At 38.2% G+C, this 22,071-nt stretch overlaps 1 protein-coding gene across 2 annotated transcripts in view; it reads left to right on the top strand.

The window, feature by feature from the left end:
- The window catches only part of TTC21B (tetratricopeptide repeat domain 21B), a 77,570-nt gene extending 57,738 nt beyond the window's left edge, over window positions 1-19,832 (top strand). For both annotated transcript variants that reach the window (XM_032880351.1, XM_032880352.1), the window contains 7 exons: window positions 1,405-1,555; window positions 1,747-1,908; window positions 3,942-4,137; window positions 7,688-7,912; window positions 13,617-13,737; window positions 17,790-17,857; window positions 19,274-19,832. In XM_032880351.1, the coding sequence (XP_032736242.1) occupies window positions 1,405-1,555; window positions 1,747-1,908; window positions 3,942-4,137; window positions 7,688-7,912; window positions 13,617-13,737; window positions 17,790-17,857; window positions 19,274-19,351 (1,001 nt within the window). In that variant the 3' untranslated portion in view covers window positions 19,352-19,832. The remainder of the gene's footprint in view (window positions 1-1,404; window positions 1,556-1,746; window positions 1,909-3,941; window positions 4,138-7,687; window positions 7,913-13,616; window positions 13,738-17,789; window positions 17,858-19,273) is intronic.
- The last annotated feature ends 2,239 nt before the right edge of the window (window positions 19,833-22,071 follow it).

Below are 22,071 nucleotides of genomic sequence, written 5' to 3'. Positions count from 1 at the left end.
AATTGCTTAAAAAGCTTTTGTTTTTGTGTTTTAATTCTAACCCTATAAATAAGATCAGCATAGCTTCTATAATGAGGATTTTTGCAAATCTACTACCATGAGTCCTGTGGTAACTGAAACTTGAGAGCCCAAATTACCTGCAAAGGACAACTATGGAGAAATAAAATGTGAGCCATCAATATAATAGACTGTTATGCGGCCATTTAAGTATGTTTTTGAAGACCATTTATTGGCATTTGGGAGATGTTTACTGTACCAATGTTAGGCCAAAATTAAAACCCCAGATGTGTCTACAACTTTGTACATATGTAAACAAAGAAATGTTGGGTTTTTTTTTTTAAGATTTTATTTATTTATTTGACAGGCAGAGATCACAAGTAGGCAGAGAGGCAGGCAGAGAGAGGAAGAAGCAGGCTCCCCGCGGAGCAGAAAGCCTGATGCGGGGCTCGATCCCAGGACCCTGAGATCATGACCTGAGCCGAAGGCAGAGACTTTAACCCACTGAGCCACCCGGGCGCCCCAGAAATAAGTTTTTAAATATCGATAGGATGGTTTTCAGTCATAAATATATGAGAGGAAATGTACCAAAATATGGTAATCTTTAGCTGGTGGGAATAGGAGTGAGTCATTTTTTTTCCTTCTTTATACTTTTCTTTTTCTGTCTTTTTCCCAAATTTTCTAAAATGTCTGCATTATTTTTACAATCTTAAAAATATTTATTACATTTTTCTCAAAACTTAGTATTTTAATTGTGCAAAAGAACTAAACAGAATTGGGAGAAGTCTTTCTAGGAACCTGCCAGGAAATTATACACCAAAGAACTAAAGTAATTATTTTTTTTAGGAGAAGATAAAATAGGATTAAAGTACTCGGACTGATTTATTACAGTTATATTATGGTAAGCTAGCATCTAGTACATTAGTCACATATGCATATTAGGGAAAGTATGAAGTAAAATTTCCAATTGCCCACCCCAAACATTATAATGAAAAGGTACTCATCCTCTTCCTAGCTGTAGTGAATAAGGAAGTCACAGATAGACTCACCCTGTGCAATCTCATCAACCCTCCTGAATTTTATAGGTAGAGTTTAGATGACCAATGCAGAGACTGTTTCTAGGTTTTGTTCCCAGGAACAGTTGATAATTAAATTACAACAAATGTACATGTTTATAGATTGGCTTGTATTTTATAGATAAGCTTCTCTCATTGTCCAAACCAACCAAACCCTTTCTAATTGCTCATATAGTCTCTTTAGGGATTTATAACCCTTAAGGCATTCCTTTTGATTGTATTTAAATTCTCCTTCATTTGAAGTAAACTATACTTTAATGAAGTAGGATTATAACTGTCAAAACAAGAAATATAAAATACTGTCTATATCTGAAATATTCTTTGTTTCTAGATAATTATATGACATTATCTCGTTTAATTGATTTCTTGAGAAGATGTGGAAAACTTGAGGATGTTCCAAGATTTTTCTTAATGGCTGAAAAACGTAACTCCAGAGCAAAATTGGAGCCAGGATTTCAGTACTGTAAAGGACTCTATCTTTGGTAAATCTATTGGTGAATAAATCCTACTTAATAGTTTTTTTTTTTCTCATTGTGAATGAAGTAGAATAAGCTTTCCTTTGTCTTAAGATAGATCTACATTTTAAAATATATTTTATTTCCCAAAGAGATTATAAATGACTCAACAATTGAAATAAGTGATTCTTTTTTTTTTTTTTTAAACACCTAACAAGGTATACTGGAGAACCAAATGATGCCCTTCGACATTTTAATAAAGCTCGGAAAGACAGTGACTGGGGCCAAAATGCCCTTTATAACATGATAGAAATCTGTCTGAATCCAGATAATGAAACTATTGGGGGCGAAGTATTTGAAAATCTGGATGGAGAACTGGGGTGAGTTATCGTTTGACAAATTATACCTTTTCTGAAAACATTTATTCGGGATAGGCAAAGATACCTTGTAAAAGAGGGCTCAATTCTAGGACAGCGCTAATGAAAGGTCAGATGAAAAAATCATAACTAGAACAGCTATTCTCTGAAACAAGCAGGACATGCTTTTAGGAGGTTTCCGAAATCAGAATAAGCATGTTGCAAAGATGCTCCCCTAGTTACTCTGTTGAGAACAGGATGAATTGTAGAATGTGATTACGTTAGCACAGCTGTCCTCACAATAGTAACCCCTTAGCAAATGGTAGTTCTGTGCCATACCCTGTGCTTCATATTTGGTATGCATTGTCTTATTTTCTCCCTGCAACAACGTTTTGAACTAAGCTCAGAGTTAACCTGTCTAATATAGTAAAGGGGAGGGGCAACATGTGGACTGAGTTCTCTGTGACCGCAAAGCCCCTCCTGGAGCCCCTGTAGTGCACTGTGAGTAATTGCTGTCACTGCTGTCATCCTGTGTTTGTTGCTGTTCCTGGAATTGGGCAAAACATGTCAGGGAGTGTGTAAAGATGTAAATGTATGAGGTATATAAGGAAGTTTCTGCCTTCAGGAGCATCTAATTTACCTGGGAGGCAAGACAGTATCTGAAACCAGTCTCTGACAAAACAGAAATGGGTGAAATGGATATTAAGTGTTACAAGAATTCATAGAAATCCTAGCAGTGCAAAGCAGTCGAGGGGTGGTGAACAGGGGACTGAGAAAAAATTAGAACCAGACAGCTGAGAGGTTTTAATGACAGATTTGAAGCCTTGGATTATAGAGACCATTGAAAGGCATGTTTACGTTTGTGTTAGAAAGGTTAAGGTAATGTACTGTTGTGCAACTGCAGACTGTCTTCCTGGAAATCTCTAGCAAATAGTTGAAAATACAAAACAAGAACAAAACAAGAGGGAGGTCACAGCTGCAGATACAGGTCTGGGAGACAGATGCTCAGAGTAGGTAGTTGGAACCCAGTGAGTGGCCTCTTTGCAAATAGAATGCAGGGACAGAAGTTTGAGAACTGAAGTTTGGGCATGCTGACATTTAAGGGGATTAGAAGGGAAAGGGAGCCAGAAACAGGCAATCATTGTAGTAGGAAGAGACCCAACACTGTAATGTTACAGAAGGCAAAGGAGGGGAACTCTGAAGCAGGTAGCTAACGATGCGTAATGTTCTAGAGAAGATAAAAGCTAAAGCCTAAGGAAAAGACCAATGGCTTTAGTGATTGGGCTTTGAGAATATAGTTTCCTTTTATTAATTGGTTTAAAAAAATAAGATAATTGATATTACATATTCAAATTTTTATTGTTCTTGAAATTTACAACCTTTTCATAGGTATGTAGTTTCTTTTTTTTTTTTTTAAGATGCTATTTATTTGAGAGAACAACAAGCACAAGCAGGGTGGGGGAAGGGGCAGAGGGAGAAGTGGACTCCCTGCTGCATGAGGAGTGGAGGATTTCAGTGGGATCAAGACCTGAGCTGAAGGCAGATGCCTAACCTAACCACCTGAGCCACCCAGGCGCCCCAGATACATAGCTGCTTTTCTGAGAGTCAAATAGAGAGCTAAAAATACTGCAGTGCTTGGTGCATAGTACGTGCTTCAGCAAGTTCAGTCACTTTTTACTCCCTCCTTTCTTTCCTTCCATTTTCTGAGTAGATCTACCACTTGATAATTATATGATTCCACTTATCCTAAATTCTCATTTCATATTAGCAGAAATGAATGCACTTATCCGTGTAGATACTGTCCAATTTTTTTCTTCAGTCTAAAGTGGATAAATGTTTAATAGTGCTTTATTGAAGGTATACCCATTTTGTTTCAATGTAATGCATTATAACTTTGGTTCACTTTGTATCAGAAGAGAATGAGTGACATTCTGCAAAAGGATTACTTCAAATTAGCAACAGAAAAGAAACCTATGTGCCCTAGGGCTCATTCTAATCTCAGGGAATTTTATTTCATGAGTAATAGACCTAAGAGATTTATTTTTAATTGTACACAGTAATTCAACTGAGAAGCAAGAGTCTGTGCAGTTAGCAGTGAGAACAGCAGAAAAACTCCTAAAAGAACTAAAACCTCAGACCGTTCAGGGTCACGTCCAGCTTCGCATCATGGAAAACTATTGCCTGGTCGCTACCAAACAGAAGGCTAACGTTGAGCAAGCCTTGAATACCTTCACCGAAATAGCAACATCTGAGGTCAGTAGATTTCATTTTTCAGCTTTATATTCTCTTTCCTTGACAGTATAGAAATATGTATTTCGGTTAGCTATGTATTTTCTGAAGAATGACCGAATTACAAGTAAAAATTGCCTCTATAGCTTGGCATAATTCCACATAATGTACCTTCATTTCTAGAAGATACTATGTTGTTGCTATTTTGACATGTTGTTGATATGTTTTTTCTATTAGAATGGTAAATTCTAGAGAAAGGCAATTCTTCAAAAGGGCATAAATTAATTCTCAAAGGAATGGCCTTATTGTCTGGAGAATTCCTGTGTTGTTTCACTTAAGTGACTAAGTGAAAATAAACGCCTGGGTGCCTTGATAGCTCTCCTTTTCACTTAGCCAAACTTGAAATGTTTCCAGCTCTAAGGCTACATGGGATCAGTACTGACAGCTTATAATTCAGGCATGGGAATAATGGTGGTGTTTTTTAGCCACACTGAAATAACCCCCTGCAGTAATAATAGTAATAACAATAATAACAATTAGAGGAAAGGCTTTCTTCTTTTTCCAGCTCACTCAGATCCACCTTCTCACTCTCTGGGCACTCAGTGTTTCCTTCCCTCACAAGATGCTGTATTTCTTCAGTTGCTTGGTATTAAGGAAAGGACTCTAGATGCCCACTCCGTGAGCAGTGGGTGACAGCTAGTTCTAAGCGTACTCTCTGGATTTCGTGTTCTTCCACTCAGCAGTGTTGTACGCCCCTGAAAACTCAGAGTGTGTGTCTCTCAGAGGGTTTGCAGAACTTGGCTGTGTTTCCTTGTGGTTCAGTGGTCACGGCGGTAGCATTAAGCTACTGAAAACTCCCTGCAGGGCCCCCTCCTGCTGCCTCCTAGGACCCGGGAAAGCTTTGGGGGACCTGCAGCTCCTGTTGCCGTTTGGGAACACGTATCCTGGATGGCGTTTTATGACCACTGTAAGCCACGTTGGAAGTAAACAGTAGGGTAGCTCCTGCAGCAGCGACATCCTAGGGCAGGGCTTTCTGTTGCCCTGAAGCAATGCTCTCAGGGGGTGGCCACAGGCATGATAGTGGCTGGCAAACTGAGACCTGAAGTAGGAGAGAGAGTTTAAAGTGCGAGGTTTGAGAGAATACCAAAAGCCCTGAGTAACGTTGCGGCTGTTTCCTAGAAACACCATTTTTTTGTGTTGGTGAGACTGCATTATTTTTACCAGTCGTACATATGTGATTAGTAATACGCTCTCCTCAAGTCTACTGACCGCACCAGCCAAAGACTGATGCATGAACTGAAGTTTCAGAAACCGCGAGTTTTATCTTGCATTTTTTTCCCTTTTAACTCATAAGCTGAATGTATTAAATATAATGAATATTCATTAAGCAGCCAGTGGATGCTAAGGACAGTGGGAATTGCGAAGATAAACCAAGATAGTCTCTTCTGTCAAGTTTATCACAGTCCAGGGAAGATGAAGCAAAGCATACTGACTGCGTACAAACCCAAATCTATTACATTCTGTTCTAGAGTTGCAGGTAAAAGTGCTGTAGGAAATAAAATAATGAAAATTATTTTCATCAAGCTCTAATATTAGGAGAGCGGGGAAGGCCTTTTTGTGGAGAAGTTTTGATTTAAGAAGAACCACGATAAATTGCATTTTCACAGGCAGAGGCAGAGAAGATACATTCTGGAGGCAGGGGGAAATATGAACAAAGACAAGGAGGCAGGGAAGCATCCAGTATATTCACGACACTGTGTGCTGTTCAGACTGAAAAGAGTTACATGACAGGAAGTCAGGGGAGGAAGCAGTACAAGATTAGTTAAACCCATGCAAAGTGTTTCCACCTGCTTTCATCCTGTCACCTTGAACCAGAAGGGTGCGTTGTATAACATGGCTGTATTGTCCTCAGTGGTCTAAACTTGTTGCAGCTCAGAGTGACTGAGAAAGACAGAAAAAAGCCAGCTGAATATCTTAGGATATCTGCACCAAAAAGACATGTGGGTCTAAGGCAGGGCTTGGAACTCAGGTTTGTACTTTTGAAACTATTCTTGAGTTCATTCACTAGTGATCGAGCTGTGAGGAACTAATTAATTCTAATCAAACTCAATGTGTGTGATTTAAAATCAGAGAGCTTATTTTAAAATGTATAGTGTAGGATATTTTTAGCATGTCACTAGATCTGGACATTTTTACAGGTCCCCTCTTGGCTTGGAATGTCCTAGGACCTGGCCAACAAATTCTTTCCTCTCTACAAGAGGAGGCAAGGGTCGGGGGTGCCCAATAATTGATGGTCTATCCCTCATGTCTCCAAAACCTACTACCAGTTGGCTGGATTTGGCACTCAAACTTTTTTGCCATTCCTTAATTAGGAGGACAGATTACGTATTGGAAGTTTGTTGGTAGGCATAGAATTACAACCAAAGAAGTTTTATGCTCTGAAAAATTATTTTCTTCAAGCTCTAAGGAATTGTCCTCCTCAATTCCAGGGCTATTTCTCACTTCCAGCCACGGTCAGTGTTGGACAATGAACAAATCACTCTGTTCTCCTTTTGCAGTGTTTCTTACTGGTTACCCAAACTTGCTATCTTACAGTGCACCTTTACTATAGTCTCGGTATTATAATTTCTGTATCACAGTTGCTCATCCTTTATTTGTATCTTAACCTGAAACCTTTCTCCTTATAAAAACATCATAATCCCTCTGCTGAAATGTAAAAAGCCACCCTTGCTTTGTCAGGGTTATACACATATTGCTCAGGTAAGTTGGTTTCCTGGATAGATCACCAGTAGCTTCCACTTTATACCAATTCTTATTAGTTTGTTGGTTTCACAAAGTGACATTTTCTGACATGGAACTCTCTCTAAAAGAACATTGTGTTTTACAGACACTATCAAGAAGCTGCAGACTCTAGGTCTAAAAGAGTATTTTAAGGCGTGAGTTTATTTCATATAATTTCAAAGTGACTAATTAATTGTATGCCTTGTTTATAACATTCCATTGGTTTACATTGTTTATAACATTCCATTCCTTTACTGGGTGAAAAGGCTTTTGAAGAATACAAGAAGAAAGGGAAAAGGAGCAGTAGAAGTCAGTATTGATAAGAAGTCAGTATAGATAAGTCAGCAGAAGTTCTTGTAGGTCAGGAATGTCATTAGCAGGTATATCAATGTCCTTCTTGTTTTAAAGTGAAAGAACTAAGGAGCCAAAATGCTGAATCTGAAACGCAAATGTTCAGTTAGGATTATATTGAAATAGAATTTTGGGTTTTTTGTTTCTGTATAAAACCAGTAAATAGCTAGTCAGTCCCATTAAAGATCAAGTTGCCCTAATTGTCTGAATCGTGTGGTTATGGCATCTACGTATTTATTGGATTATCTTTGGCCACGTGGTCAGCTTGAGGTTACTTGGTGTATTAACGTATGACCATAGCACAGTTATCTATGCGGAGCCAGATACGGAGTCCACAGGCCAACGTTCATATCGCGGAGCCCTTGCTACTTGCTGTGTTTCCTTTTAAACGTAGGACATCGTGGTTTGTGGATCGGGGGTCTGAAGTTTTGTGTTCTTACAGAAGGATCATATTCCAGCACTTCTGGGAATGGCAACAGCTTATATGATCTTGAAACAGACTCCACGAGCCAGAAACCAGCTGAAGCGGATTGCGAAAATGAACTGGAATCCTATTGATGCTGAGGACTTTGAGAAGAGTTGGCTGCTGCTTGCTGATATTTATATTCAGTCAGCAAAATACGACATGGCGGAAGAGCTGCTCAAACGGTGCTTGCGCCATAATAGGGTAGGTGGCCGCGGAGGGAAAAATAACTGTTGACCTTTGGAGTCATAGGTCGTTAGAGGGGGGACCAAATGATGGTCCATTTCTAAGAGTTCTTGTGTGTTTTTTGAAAATTGAATGTTTATTCTTACCACAATCGGGAAGTAAACATCAAAAGAAGAAAGAAGCCATTTGCTCTTGAAAATAGAGAGAGAGATTTATGCCTTTTCAGGTTCCAGCTGTGGTATGCCCCACTTACGGAAAGTGTTTATGGAATGTCAAGCATTTGCCTGTGATTATCCAGCGCATCCCAGATCTAATGAAAATTGCAGAAGAACGTTAATTGCGGACGTCTGTCCCTCCTATTAAGAAATACTCTAGATGAATTTACTGCAGCTGCGTGTTGTTTTCACATTATTAGAATCCACTATGCATAATATATTTTGTGGGTAAAAGTCTTTTTGGCATTTAATTTGTTTATTAAAAAGTCCTTATCTTTAGGTATGAAATTGAAAGTCTTCAAGTCTGTAGAAATCCAAGGCCTTTTAGTAACAGTGCATTTTGGTGTTTAGTCACAAAAAGAGGTCTTAGGGCATCATTTTTTAAGTTAAGAATTTGTTAGTATTGTTGAGAAATACTTGTACTCAACTTAGAAACTTGAGGATATTTATCTTTACAGATTCATAGCAGTTACTTCAAAATTTTAATCATAGTAAATCTTTTATTCTCAGCAAATTAAAGTACAAAGCAGATCTTTTGTTTTTTAAAGAGTTATGATCACCTAATCCTATTAAGTTACTTTCTTAGGGATTTTAAAAACCACAAAATAGCAAGCCATTTATCAATTTATAGTCGATACATCTAATTTTAAGTAAAATTGTCCTTGAAAAACAGATTCTTATGAATAGGTTTTGAAAAATCTAAACTTCATGCAAGGAAAACAAAACAAAAATAAACTGTTGGGATTACACCAAAATAAAAAGCTCATGCACAGAGAAGGAAACCATCAACAAAACAAAAAGGCAACTTATACATGGGAGAAGATATTTTCAATGATATATTTGATAAGAGGTTACTATCCAAAGGCATAGAGAAATTGTACAACTCAACACCAAAAAACCCCACAAATAATCCAATTCAAAAATGGGCAGAGGAGTTCAATAGACATTTTTCTAAGGAAGACCTACAGGTGGTCAGTAGACATGATGCTCAACGTTACTAACCATCAGGGAAATGCAAATCAAAACCACAATGAATATTACTTTATACTTGTCACAATGGCTAGAATCAAAAATAACAAGTATTGGCAAGTATGTAGAGATGAGGAAACTTGTGCACTGTTTGTGGGAATGTGTATTGAAGCAATAACTATGGAAAACAGTATGGACATTCCCCCCAAAATTAAAAGTAGAAATACCATGTGATTCAATAATTCCACTACTGGGTATTTACCCAAAGAAAATGAAAGTACTAATTCAAAAAGACATATGCATTCCCATGTTTATTGCAGCATTATTTACGATAGCTGAGATATAGAAGCAGCCCAAATGAAGGGCACCTGGGTGACTGAGTCAGTTAACCATCCAACTCTTGATTTTGCATCGGTCATGATCTTAGGGTCATGAGATCAAGCCCCATGTCAGGTTCCATGTTTAGCAGGGAGTTTGCTTCTCTCTATCTCTCTCTGCCCCCCTCCCCCTCCTTCTAAACTCTCTGTCCCTCCCCTACTCATGTTCTCTCCCACCCCCGTCTCTTTCGTGCTCTCAAATAAATCTTCAGAAAAAAAAAAAGAAGTGACCCAAGTGTACATCAATAGATGAATGAGTAAAGAAGATATGGCACATATATATACAATGGCATATTATTCAGCCATAAAACAGAATGAGTCCTTGCCATTTGTGACAACATGGATGAACCTAGAGTCTATTAAGTTAAGTGAAATAAGTCAGACAGAGAAAGACACCATATGATTCCACTTATATGTGGAATCTAAACAAATGAAAAAAAAAAAAAAACCAGACTCATAAACTCAGAGAACAAACTAATGGTTGCCAGAGGGCTCGGGAGTAGGATGGGCAAAATGGGTGAAGAGAAATGGGAGATACAGACTTCGAGTTACGGGGTGAGTAAGTCTTGGGGATGAAAGGTACAGCGTTGGGAATATGTGATACTGTAAGAGCATTGTATGGTGACAGATGGGAGCTACATTTGTGATGAGCATAACACAAGGTATAGACTTGTTAAATCACTCTGTTGTACACCTAAAATTAATGTAACATTGTGGGTCAACTATACTTCCATGAAAATAAGGAAAAAGGAAAATGTAAGCTGCCAGACGGCTGACCCTTACATGCCTACTCTAGGATTAAGCGAGATTACGTGGGAATTAAGGTTTCCGTGCAGACAGAATTTCAGTTCGCCAGAACACTGACAGCGTATATTGCGCGGTTGAACACAATGGCTACTTGAGAGACGCCAGTTTGGCTGATCAGACATGTCAATATTGGAAGCATGAGATTCAGGAACTAGAGCTTAGAAACCTTGAATTGTATAATTAAAAAATGGAGATCATCCAGATCTGGGATAGAAATGTACAAGATGATACCAGACCATCTTGTCATACCAGATGGCAAGGAAGCTATCGGAGATGATTAGAGTCACGTCAAGGACTCAGGAGCCAACTTGAAGACACTCACACTAGCCCAAGTTGGAACATGTTAACTCTCAGTAAGAATAGTAACCACAGTGGATTGAAACACACAGAATAAGTTTAAACCCACAAGTTTACAAAGGTCCAAAAAAGAACAAAAAAATAAAAAACCTAATTGTTTACCACTGAAATGTGCTGGTGAACTGTTATTTCTAAAGCCAGCAAATAAAGGGAAGGCATTAAGCACTTACCCTGCCTTTTCTGTGTAAACTATACTCCTGGGTAACAATACAGCATAAAAGGAGACATTTCTCATGATAGATGTTTTCCAGCTAATAAATGAAGAGAGAGTGGTAGACTATCACTATTTTCCATCCCTGATAAATTAGTGTATGGATATAACATCAAAAAAAGAGATCCTAATATGTGCCTCCTTGGGGAAGAACGCAACTCAAACCCTCACTTAGGGTCCAGAATTTAAAAGGGCCCTTTAAGTGTCAGGAATGATCTTTGGCTGCTGGTGCTACTCAAACTACATCCTCTAAACTGGGTGCCTTATAAACAGCAGAAATGGATTTCTCCCACTTCTAAGGCTGGAGGTCTGAGATCAGGGTGCAGCCTGGTTCAGTTCTGGTGAGGGCTCTCTTGTGGGTTGCAGACCACCAGCTTTTTGTTCTATGCTCACATGGTGGAAGGAGAGGGCGAGAGAACTGGCTGGGGCCTTTTTTTTTTTTTTTTTTTTTTATCTGTTAGCATTCATCGAATTTTTTTTTTTTTATTTCTTTTCAGTGTAACAGAATTCATTGTTTATGCACCACACCCAGTGCTCCATGCAATATGTGCCCTCCATAATACCCACCACCTGGCTCCCCCAACCTCCCACCCCCCCACACCTTCAAAACCTTCAGATTGTTTTTCAGAGTTCATAGTCTCTCATGGTTCATCTCCCCTTCCAATTTCCCTCAACTCCCTTCTCCTCTCCAACTCCCCATGTCCTCCATGTTATTTGTTATGCTCCACAAATAAGTGAAACCATATGATAATTGACTCTCTCTGCTTAACTTATTTCACTCAGCATAATCTCTTCCAGTCCTGTCCATGTTGCTACAAAAGTTGGGTATTCATCCTTTTTGTTGGAGGCATAATACTCCATAGTGTATATGGACCACATCTTCCTTATCCATTCTTCTGTTGAAGGGCATCTTGGTTCTTTCCACAGTTTGGCGACTGTGGCCATTGCTGCTATAAACATTGGGGTACAGATGGCCCTTCTTTTCACTACATCTGTATCTTTGGGGTAAATACCCAGTAGTGCAATTGCAGGGTCATAGGGAAGCTCTATTTTTAATTTCTTAAGGAATCTCCACACTGTTCTCCAAAGTGGCTGCACCAACTTGCATTCCCACCAACAGTGTTAAGAGGGTTCCCCTTTCTCCACATCCTCTCCAACACACATTGTTTCCTGTCTTGCTAATTTTGTGGGGCCTCTTTTATAAGGACACCAGTCCCTCTCATGAGAGCTCCATCCTCGTGACCTAGTTTTCTCACAAAGATTCCATCTCCTAGTACCATCACACTGGAGCTGAAGGTTTCAGTGTAGGAGTTTTTTAAATATCCAGTCCACTATAGATAAATAATCATTTTATCAAGATTATTGTAGATTATTATAAATTACAACAAAAGATTATTATGATAAATAATGCAATATTTTTTAAACCAAAATATCAAACGTTACCTAAATAGCATCTGACAGTGCTGTGCTGAGCGGTATTGAAGCCTGAAACAAAAGGGAAAATGTATGCCTCCATATCTATGTTTTTATGTATTTTTCAGCAGGTTATGATTTTAATGAAAATATTATTGACATATTTACTCCCATTAAAGTCAGAAAAATAAAATAACAAGTTTTGTTTGGTTATAAAGAAATACTCAAAATGTGAGTGTCAATATTGCCATTTTTCAATTTGATTTATAAAAATGTTTGGGGAAAAAATTAGCGATTAAAAGAAATCACAGAAACATGCATACAGAGTTGTGCATTTTTCCTTTTGCCTCAGGCTTCAGTGTGGCCCAGCAGGGCGCTGACCTATGCAGTCCTTTCACCTCTCTCCCCAAAGATCGAAATCAAATTTAAACCTCTAGATCTAATGACAACTTCCAGATATCGGTGACATAGGAATACATCACATAAGCACCACGAGGATGTACGCAACCGAACCTGGGCTGTGACAAACTCGAGGGTAAAAATTCTTGTTTGCCACATTTAACTGCAAAGAAAGAGACAGGGAGAGAGAGGGGTGGAAGGGAAACCTATAAATCAAATAAAGTTGAAAGACATTTCAGCCAGTCACAACGTGTGGGCCTTGTTGGGCTCATCATCCTAACAAACTAAAAACAAAACAAAATTATATTGAGACCATTTGAAATTTGAGTAATGACTGGATATTTAGTAATATCATGGAGTTGTTACATTTTAGGTATGATAAACTGTGGTTCTGTTTAAAGGAAATCCTTATATTTAAAGGAAGATCCTAAAATATTGATGAATGAGATGCTACAGTATCTGAGGATATTTTATTCGCTAATACAGAAGGACAAGTATGGGGGGTAGAGGTTAAAACAGTATTAGTCATGATTTAATTGTTGAATATAGGTTCCTAGTGCTCATTACACTGTTAATTTTAACTTGAAATTATTTATAATTAAAAACTGTATATATATATATATGTGTAAAATACACATTCCCTTGCTCTCCCTTAAAAATCCTGACTCAGGGGGCAGTGGGAGTTGGGCTTGATCAGAATCTTGTATTAAGTCCCATAGATGGTTTGATTGCATAACCAAGGTGATGGACACTGGGGAGGGTATGTACTATGGTAGTGCTGTGAATTGTGTAAGACTGATGAATCACAGACCTGTACCCTGAAACAAATAATACATTATATGTTAATTAAAAAAAAAAAGAAAAACATTTTTTTATGTGCCAATTAAATGAGTTAATGTGGTCGGCCTCTACAGTCCTTAAGCACCCTGTAAAATCAGTTTTAATCTATTAATACATCTTCCATTTTCCTTCAGTCTTGCTGCAAAGCTTATGAATATATGGGGTACATTATGGAAAAGGAGCAAGCATATACAGATGCAGCCTTAAACTATGAGATGGCGTGGAAGCATGGCAATCAGACAAATCCAGCAGTCGGTGAGTTTAACAAACTAGATATGAGGTTTTTACTGGAAACTTGGGTTCTATTTGTAAATCTTCATTTAAATGCATCTGATTTCTTTTTTTTAATTTTTAATTTTTTAAATTTTTCAGTGTACCCGATTTCATTGTTTATGCACCACACCCAGTGCTCCATGCAATACGTACCCTCCATAATACCCACCACCAGGCTCACCTACCTTCCCAAGCCCCGCCCCTTCAAAACCCTCAGATTGTTTTTCAGAGTCCATAGTCTCTCATGGTTCATCTCCCCCTCCAATTTCCGTCAACTCCCTTTTAACAATAAAAGAAACATTAAGAGCCAACTTCCTTATCAGCCCTTCTGAAAAATAAATTTTCTATTCATAATAGATTATTAACTTAATAGTTATTAAGTATAATTTCCTGAGATTCAAACTGGTCCTCAGTCACCTTAAAGGGCATCTAATCTAATTCTGCCCCTTTCTCTCCCTTAACCTTCTGCCATTTCCAAATGGTAATGCTGCAGGGGAAAAGTGTTCCCATGTCAGGTCAGTTAGGAAGACATTTAATAAATCAAGGTCCGCAGGTTTCTTTGCTGCAGGACTTCTCTGTGCCTTCATACAGTAATGTATATTGTAATGGATATCACAGACAGAACATGTTTCCCATGATAGTATAACCATGGACATTTTTTTTTTCCCTGAGCACCTAGAAACATCAGTTTGTTCCAGTGATAGACTCAACGAATGTGGTCTCCAACATCCCTACCAGATAGACAGCATCTGGAATATACTGAGTGACTAGCCTCCCCCCACATTGTGAGGGAGCCCATCCCTATATTTTCCCTTTCTTTGTACTGAGCTGAAATATGCTGCATTGAAACCTGCCAGGTCTCCTCTCTGCAGCAACCCACAGAGTCCTTCCCTTTCTACACGTGTGGCACTCTAATTCAGCTTTCTGTCCTGTTTCTTTGAACGCGTTTCTTCAAACTATCTCAGTTACTCGCCCATTCTTCCTGAGACTTGCTTCCAAATCTTTCACCCTCCTTGTTGCTGGAAACTCTAAAATAGTGCTTCCCAATCTGTGCTTTGGAATACTTGGTGAGATATTAATAGTTATTTCTTTACAAAAAGGAAAAAGTGAGAAGAGAGAGTTGAGTATGAGGAGATTAGATTTCATGGCCAAATGAGTTTGGAAAAGGCTGTTCTACTGGTCTCTGCCCCTCCTGACCTGTTTGTGCCAGAAATGAATAAGTTCTTAAGAATAATTTAAGATCTAATTATACGTATAATCAAGCTGTTTTTTTATTAGGCATTTCCGTAGTTGTTAACTCAGCCTTAAGGTATCATTCGTCTTTTAGCAGCCACGTCATGGTGTGGACTTAGATTTAATTTGCAATCGACTAGGTCATGTTTACATTAACTACTGTTAGCTCAGGACTTCCCCCGCCGTGTATTTTCTGGAGTCTGATTTTACTAGACTTGTGTAGGGCACAGGAACTAATACAGTACCATTTGTTGATGGTAGTTTTCCTTCTCAAGTATCATGAATCCTATAGAATCAGGTCAGCTTATAAAATGAAAATTCCTTGAGGCGCCTGGGTGGCTCAGTGGGTTGAAGTCTCTGCCTTCAGCTCAGGTCATGATCCCAGCATCCTGGGATCAAGCCCCACATCGGGCTCTCTGCTCAGCGGGGAGCCTGCTTCTCCCTCTCTCTCTGCCTGCCTCTCTGCCTACTTGTGATCTCTGTCAGATAAATAAGTAAAATCTTTAAAAAAAAAAAAAAAAGAAAATTTCTTAAATGCCTTTAAAGTATATATAATTTTGAAACTTCATTCCATAGAAGGTATACATACATTTAGAAGTTAAATTACTTAAACATTCTATTCCTGGAAGACTTCTCAACAAATACAGAGATTGTAGCTCATTAGTTCTTCCATTGTGACATCTGTGTATTTTATAGATGGTTGTGTCAATTTCCCCGAATTCTCATTGGTAAGTTTTCTCTGAGGCTGTCTGTGTATTCTTTAGCTTCTTCCTTAAGATGGTCATTGCATCTAATATCTGCAGTTGCCTGGCCAAGTTAACAGTGCATTTCACTTTTTCAGTTGTCAGGAAACCCTTCAAATCATGGTCATGTTCTTTCCGTAAGATTCAGGCTTGAGTTGCTGTAACTGTGAGAAGCACCAGGAACGGAGAGCCAGGAAGAAAACACCTCCGAGTCTGCCCCTCTGCGCCCATTCTCGGGACATGTGACACCCATTAGGTTGTTCACAGGGTTCGTGCTCCTCTTCCCTCCTCTGCTATCTTTCTCTCCTGATTACATAGTGTTGAATTTTTATAAACTTGACAGGTATAATGTAGCTGCAGTACACATTTTCTTTACCATTTCTGGCCCTTTATTTCCTCTCTCAGATTTTTTGGACAAGATGATCTATCGGGTTTCGTCCAACATTAAAACTTTGTGCTTCCAATTTAGTATCGACTAAATTGCTAATATATGTGTGGCACTCTAAAACTTTTAAAAGCATTTCACAAGTATTTCACTAGATCTTAAAATCGCAGTAAGAGTTGGATTGGGGGTCCGATGAGGAAACTTGAAATTGACAGCTCACCTGACTTTCTGAGGTCTCCAGGCTAGTCAGGAAGCCGGAAACCAAAACCAAAATCCAGGTTTTTTGGCTCTAGTTTCTGTGTGATGTATGATTGGTGTGACATAACATCTTAAATTGTTTTCCTTTTTAAATGTCACCAATTCTATTTTTAGCCAGTTTTACAATTCCTTTGTTATGATACCAAGTTTAACTCTTTGAAACTTACTGTTTTCATCTTTGACAGTTTTATAGGCATGTATGTTTATGTGTATTTATATCAAATATTATGAATTTTAGATAATTCCTCTTTATTTCATTTTACTACCCTATGATTACATTAGCTGGTAATTCTTTTCAAATATTTGTTTGAAATTAAAAAAAAAATGCTTTGGTACTTTTATTAGGGCTCAAGAGCAGCATTCAAATTTCCCTAATTTATATTTGTAAGAGGTAACGTGAAGTGCTGAATTTATGAATTATATATTATTTTACATGGTGATATATCATATTGCATTTGTGGAGTACAATGCCACTGTTAATTTCTTATCTCCTACTATTGGCTAACTCTCATGGCGTTCTTATAGAAAAACAGCAATCCTTTAAGAATATCTTAAAACCTTATTTTAAATATCAGTATTTGAAACATGACATTTCAATATAGTACTTGTGATAATTGTTACGAATGGTTGATGTGGGATGTCTGACGACTGCTCTCCCCTCTTCTGGCTGGCTCTCCTAACTGCTCTGCCCTGTCATGTTGTACTCTGGGTCTTTCCAATTCCTGTGGCTCCCACCACTGCCTTTTATCTGAGCAGTTTCTTCTGCCATAAAGTGTCCCTGCATTCGTTGGCTTGGCCCAGTTCAAGCCTCTTCCTTCAGATTGCAAGCATTGCCTGATACCCGCCCCCTCCCCAACCACATTTCTTTTTCGAAATGTCTTGGCCCCTGTCTTTCTTGCATACCATTTATCTCACTTTTGAAAGTGTAATTTACTCATGCAATTATTTAAATAACCTCCTTTATTTCCTAATAGAGTATAAACCCCCTGCCTGCAGGAACAGTGTGCCTCACATGTTAAGAGCTAAATCAATCCATGCTGTATAAATGGATAGCTGTGGTATCCTTCACTGTCCAGCGATGAGTCTGTACTATAATCGGAAATAAATGGGACAGTGTTAATAAGTTACAAAAGCTACTCTCGCAGGATGGCAGTCTTCTCACCCACCAGGATATTCACTGCAGTCATTTTTCCGGCCCCATTTTCCTTTGTGCCTGTTCTACCTTCATGTGGCTCCACCTTCCATCAGCCCCTCATTTCCCTCTCCTAGTGTGTTCACCAGCCTTTGTTTAGGCTTCTCCAGTGAGTAAGCAAACAAAGGAGGTGGCAAAAAAGGTAGTGCTAGTGGTGTGCTCTGTACATAGTACTGATCATTATGGGTTTTCTTGTCTTTTTTTTTTTTTTTTGTCTTAACAGGATACAAACTGGCATTTAATTACTTAAAAGCAAAAAGATATGTGGATGCCATTGACGTGTGTCACCAGGTAACACTGCAGATTAGATTTCTTTAAATTTTTCGGCTGCTGAATGTCCTACTTTTAGTTCATCTCAAGATGTACATGAACAAAGGTAGAGGATGTTGTGTTTTGGTTAACGACTCATCGAATACATCTAGAAGAGATTACCACCTTTCCAGTTTAGAAAATGACAAAGTTGGGGCGCCTGGGTGGCTTAGTGGGTTAAGCCTCTGCCTTCGCCTCAGGTCATGGTCCCAGGGTCCTGGGATCGAGCCCCACATCGGGCTCTCTGCTCAGCAGGGAGCCTGCTTCCCCCTCTCCCTCTGCCTGCCAGTCTGCCTACTTGTGATCTCTCTCTCTCTCTGTCAAATAAATAAAATAAAAAATCTTTAAAAAAAAAAAAAAAAGAAAATGACAAAGTGTACTTAAATCAAACATGTTTTTAATTGGGGTTCCAGTAATAAAATGTTTCTCTCACGTTAAAAACAGAAGGAGAAGCATGTGAAGGGAAACTACTGATTCTTCAGGCCACTGTTCTGAATGAAGTTCTTGTGAATATGTCCAAGTCTGGTTGGTAGAGAATTCAGATTTATAAATTAGAGATAGGAAGTATTTCTGTTATTTAGGAGTCATTTGGTTACATTTCTGTAAAATCCCTAACTACATGATCCCTTACTAAAGTGACAAATATTTAAGTTGCACTTCTAGAATTTGTTTTTTTATATACATTGTCTTATTGATATATAAGGCATTGCCCCATTGTTCCAGATAGTGCATTATATTGAATATTGTTAGGAGCTCCAAGAAAAGCTCTAAGAAGAGAATTAAGTAATGTCTCCTTTCCCAGAGTGCTGTATCAGCATCATTATAGTGAATACTTGGCTTCGGTGATTGCTATTGATTACTGAAGCTCTCTGTGGGGCAGTATTTCACATTAAGGTTAAGGTTTTGCATTAACGTAATGTTATAGATTAGAATCATTCGTGGAATTCTTTTTAAAATGTCTATCTCCCCACTCCTAGACTCAGTAGACCTAGAAATTTGTATGTTTCCAAAATCCCTCCAGGTAAATCTGATGTGTACTCCTGGTGAAAAATAACTCTGTAAGGGTTCTTTCAAGTATCATATGACTAGCTAATTTTCTAAATATTTAAAATCATTGATGCATACTTGTTTTTTGCAACTGATAATTAAGGAAGTAATTATATTTGTTGTATTTCTCACATGTATTTGGATTCTATTGTTGTCATCTAATTACTGTTTACTATGAGTTATGTCACATTTCAGATGTCACCTTTAAGAAATGTTTATATTTGTAATCTTAATACAATGAAATCTCAACTGTAATGCTCATTTCCAGTAAGTTTTATAGCTCTCCAGTTTTCAGTAATCAATTACAAGTTCTCATGCTTTTGTTTTTTGTTTTTGTTTCTGTTTTTGCAGGTTCTTGAAGCACATCCAACTTATCCAAAAATCAGGAAGGATATACTTGATAAGGCCCGTACATCTTTGAGGCCTTGAAAAGTATTTTAATTTCTTTGGTTGGTTATGCAGGAAATGAAAGGAATCAGTTCTTATAGTCCAGAATAGATTTGAGCTAAAACTTTGTAACAGAAGCATACTTTTCTTTCTCCAGCAGAGGCTGCTATTGTATATAGAGAGAAATGCTAAGTCAAATGGATGGGTTTCCGATGGAGAAAGGCAATGGGAGCTGGTTTATTTGATTGATTCTCTTGCTTCGGAACAGATTTGGTGTCTCAGTGGTAAAGATTATAACCCATTTCTATAAAGAATCTTTTGTTAAATATGAGGTAATTAAATATCCAATATCTTTTCTAAAGAATATTAAGTTGTTCATTTCAGGAAATCTATTTAAAATGCTGTTATTCTTTGTTAAATTTTTTTTGTAACATTCTCTGTTGTTTCAAAGGATTGAGAAAATTTTCTTGTAAATAATTTATGAAAAGAAAAAGTATATTTTAATAAAAAGTTTATAAATTTATGGTTTGTATTGTTCTTGGAACTCAAAAGACATGGTAAGTTTTGCAAATACAGGGTAAGCCCCCTAAACAATTTGCACTGTTAATGAGTACTTGGAATATGTGACATTCCTAGAAAAATCTTTTTGGGGAAAAATGTAAAGAATGTGAGCTTCCATTCCCTTTGTTGAACTCATTCTTTCTGCTTTCAGTGCCAGTGTTATCTTAAGAAATAATCTGGATATAAAATCCGTTAAAATAGGTAAACTCTTGTAGCAATAATTCGCCTTAGCCTGAAGACTAGTTATCTTGATGTCACTTCAGATACTGTAATATCTGCCAGGGAATGGTGACAGAATAGTTCTGGTCAGCAGGGACTCCCCAGGCATACCCTGTGAAAGCAGCCACCTCCCTTACTGTGCCTACCACCCTCTCGCTTAGCGGTTCTCAGCCTTTTGGGTTAAAATTAACCTAACCTTAATAAACTCAAATTTTAGCATTATTTCTGACTTGTTATATACATCTTTTTCTGTTGTCTTTAAAAGTACCATAAACAGGGTCTACTGTTTCATTTACATTTCCAATAAATAGAGTATTTTTAAGTTGCCTGTTGCTTTTAAGTGTCCTATGTTTATTTTTTTTGAGCTATATTCTCTTGTTTTTGACTACTTCTGCAGTTTTCCAAAGTCCTTTTAATTCCCTTTGTACATCATAAAATTCTAATCATTCTTCTTTTTCCCCTACCTTATTTATAGCATTTCATGAAAATATTTAAGAGCATTTATGAAGCATTTCATATCTGTTAGAACACTTTCACATGTCTTATTATAGTTGATCACCAGGACCCTAGAATATAGGTATCATTATCCCTGTTTATAATTCTGGAACTGCAGCAGGTTAGCTCTTTCTTTGCAATTCAGCCTGAATGGATATTGTGAAGGATCTTGTATAAGAGTGCCTTGAGTAGTTCCAGTGAATTTGCATCATGGAATGCTAGAGTCCTGGCAACTGGATAGAGAAAGTAGGACATCTCGGCTTCCAGCAAGACACTTCCCAAATCAGTCTTCCTATCTGTAAAATGGGGAGTTTGTTTTGTTTCTTTAGCAACCACTGTTTTGCAGCTGCCATTTGTGAGGTACTATTCTAGGAAATTTACTTGCATTATGTCTTTTAATTCACACTCAACACTCCAGAGAAATAATACTCTTATTTTTCAGATGAGGTGGATGGAATTTCAACTACATGATTTGCCCAAGGTCACTGAGAAAGTGTCAGAATCTGGATGCCATATTGACCCAGACACCTTCAAAGCTCATGTCCTGTTTCCTATATTAAGACATTTTGCATCAGTAAGAGAGATTGTGTTTATAAGAAAAAATTCTCTTGTCTACACCTGGCTAATAGAAGAAACTAAGTGTTCTGTCACAGAGATAGCCAAGTAAGGAGGAACAAGATCGACTGAGTGGAATGAGCAGTTCTTACAAATGTGAAATTACAGACTTACCGAAGGGAAGTCTGGTTGTGGAGTAGTGTAGTGTAGCAGTTAAGTATGTGGATTTGAAGTCAGACCAGCCTGGGTTTCAATTTGGCTCTACCACTTGCTAGATGTTTAACCTTTCTCAAGTTATGTAGGTTCTCTGACCTTCTGTTTTCTCATCCATAAAGAAGCATTTAAGGATAATCTGCCTCAGGTGGTTGTAAGGATTAAATGAGGGAACATACATAAAACCTAATAATGAATCTGACTCACTTGGGCTCTTCATGGATAGTAGCTCTCCTTGTTTATTTAAAGTGGAATAGGGCCAAGTAGTAACTGCAACTGAGAAAAACCTCCACTGAAGAGAAAATAATGAAGTCCAAGGTGAGATAAAGAGGACAAGTGGGCTCCCCAAGAATGCTCAGCCATACGGGATTCTGGGTTCTCATTTATGCTCGCCCTCCTCCCCACCCGACCCCTTCTCTTTTCCCCTGTCCTCTCCCCTCCCCCACCAAACACTGCTGTACACTTTACTTGCAGAATCTCTTTTCATCCTTCTCTGCCTTTGCTCTAGCCCCCTCTAACCTGGGACTCTCTCCCTGCTCTCCTCTCCCTTACCCTGCTTCCTGTCTCCAAGCTTCCCACTCTAGGCTTATTCTTTCTTTCTTTCAGGTATCAGTTTATTGTCACCTCCTCAGAGGCCATGTCCATGTCCAGCCCCAGAGTGTAAAGTAGCCAGCCTGTCATGCTATATCATGTCACCCTTTTAAAACTGTTTAGCACTC

This window comes from Lontra canadensis, unplaced genomic scaffold (genome assembly GCF_010015895.1).
Source record: "Lontra canadensis isolate GAN:19392208 unplaced genomic scaffold, GSC_riverotter_1.0 scaffold69, whole genome shotgun sequence".
NCBI classification, from domain to species: domain Eukaryota; kingdom Metazoa; phylum Chordata; class Mammalia; order Carnivora; family Mustelidae; genus Lontra; species Lontra canadensis.
Note: the sequence above shows the minus strand (reverse complement) of the source record. Positions and strands in the feature narration are given on the sequence as shown.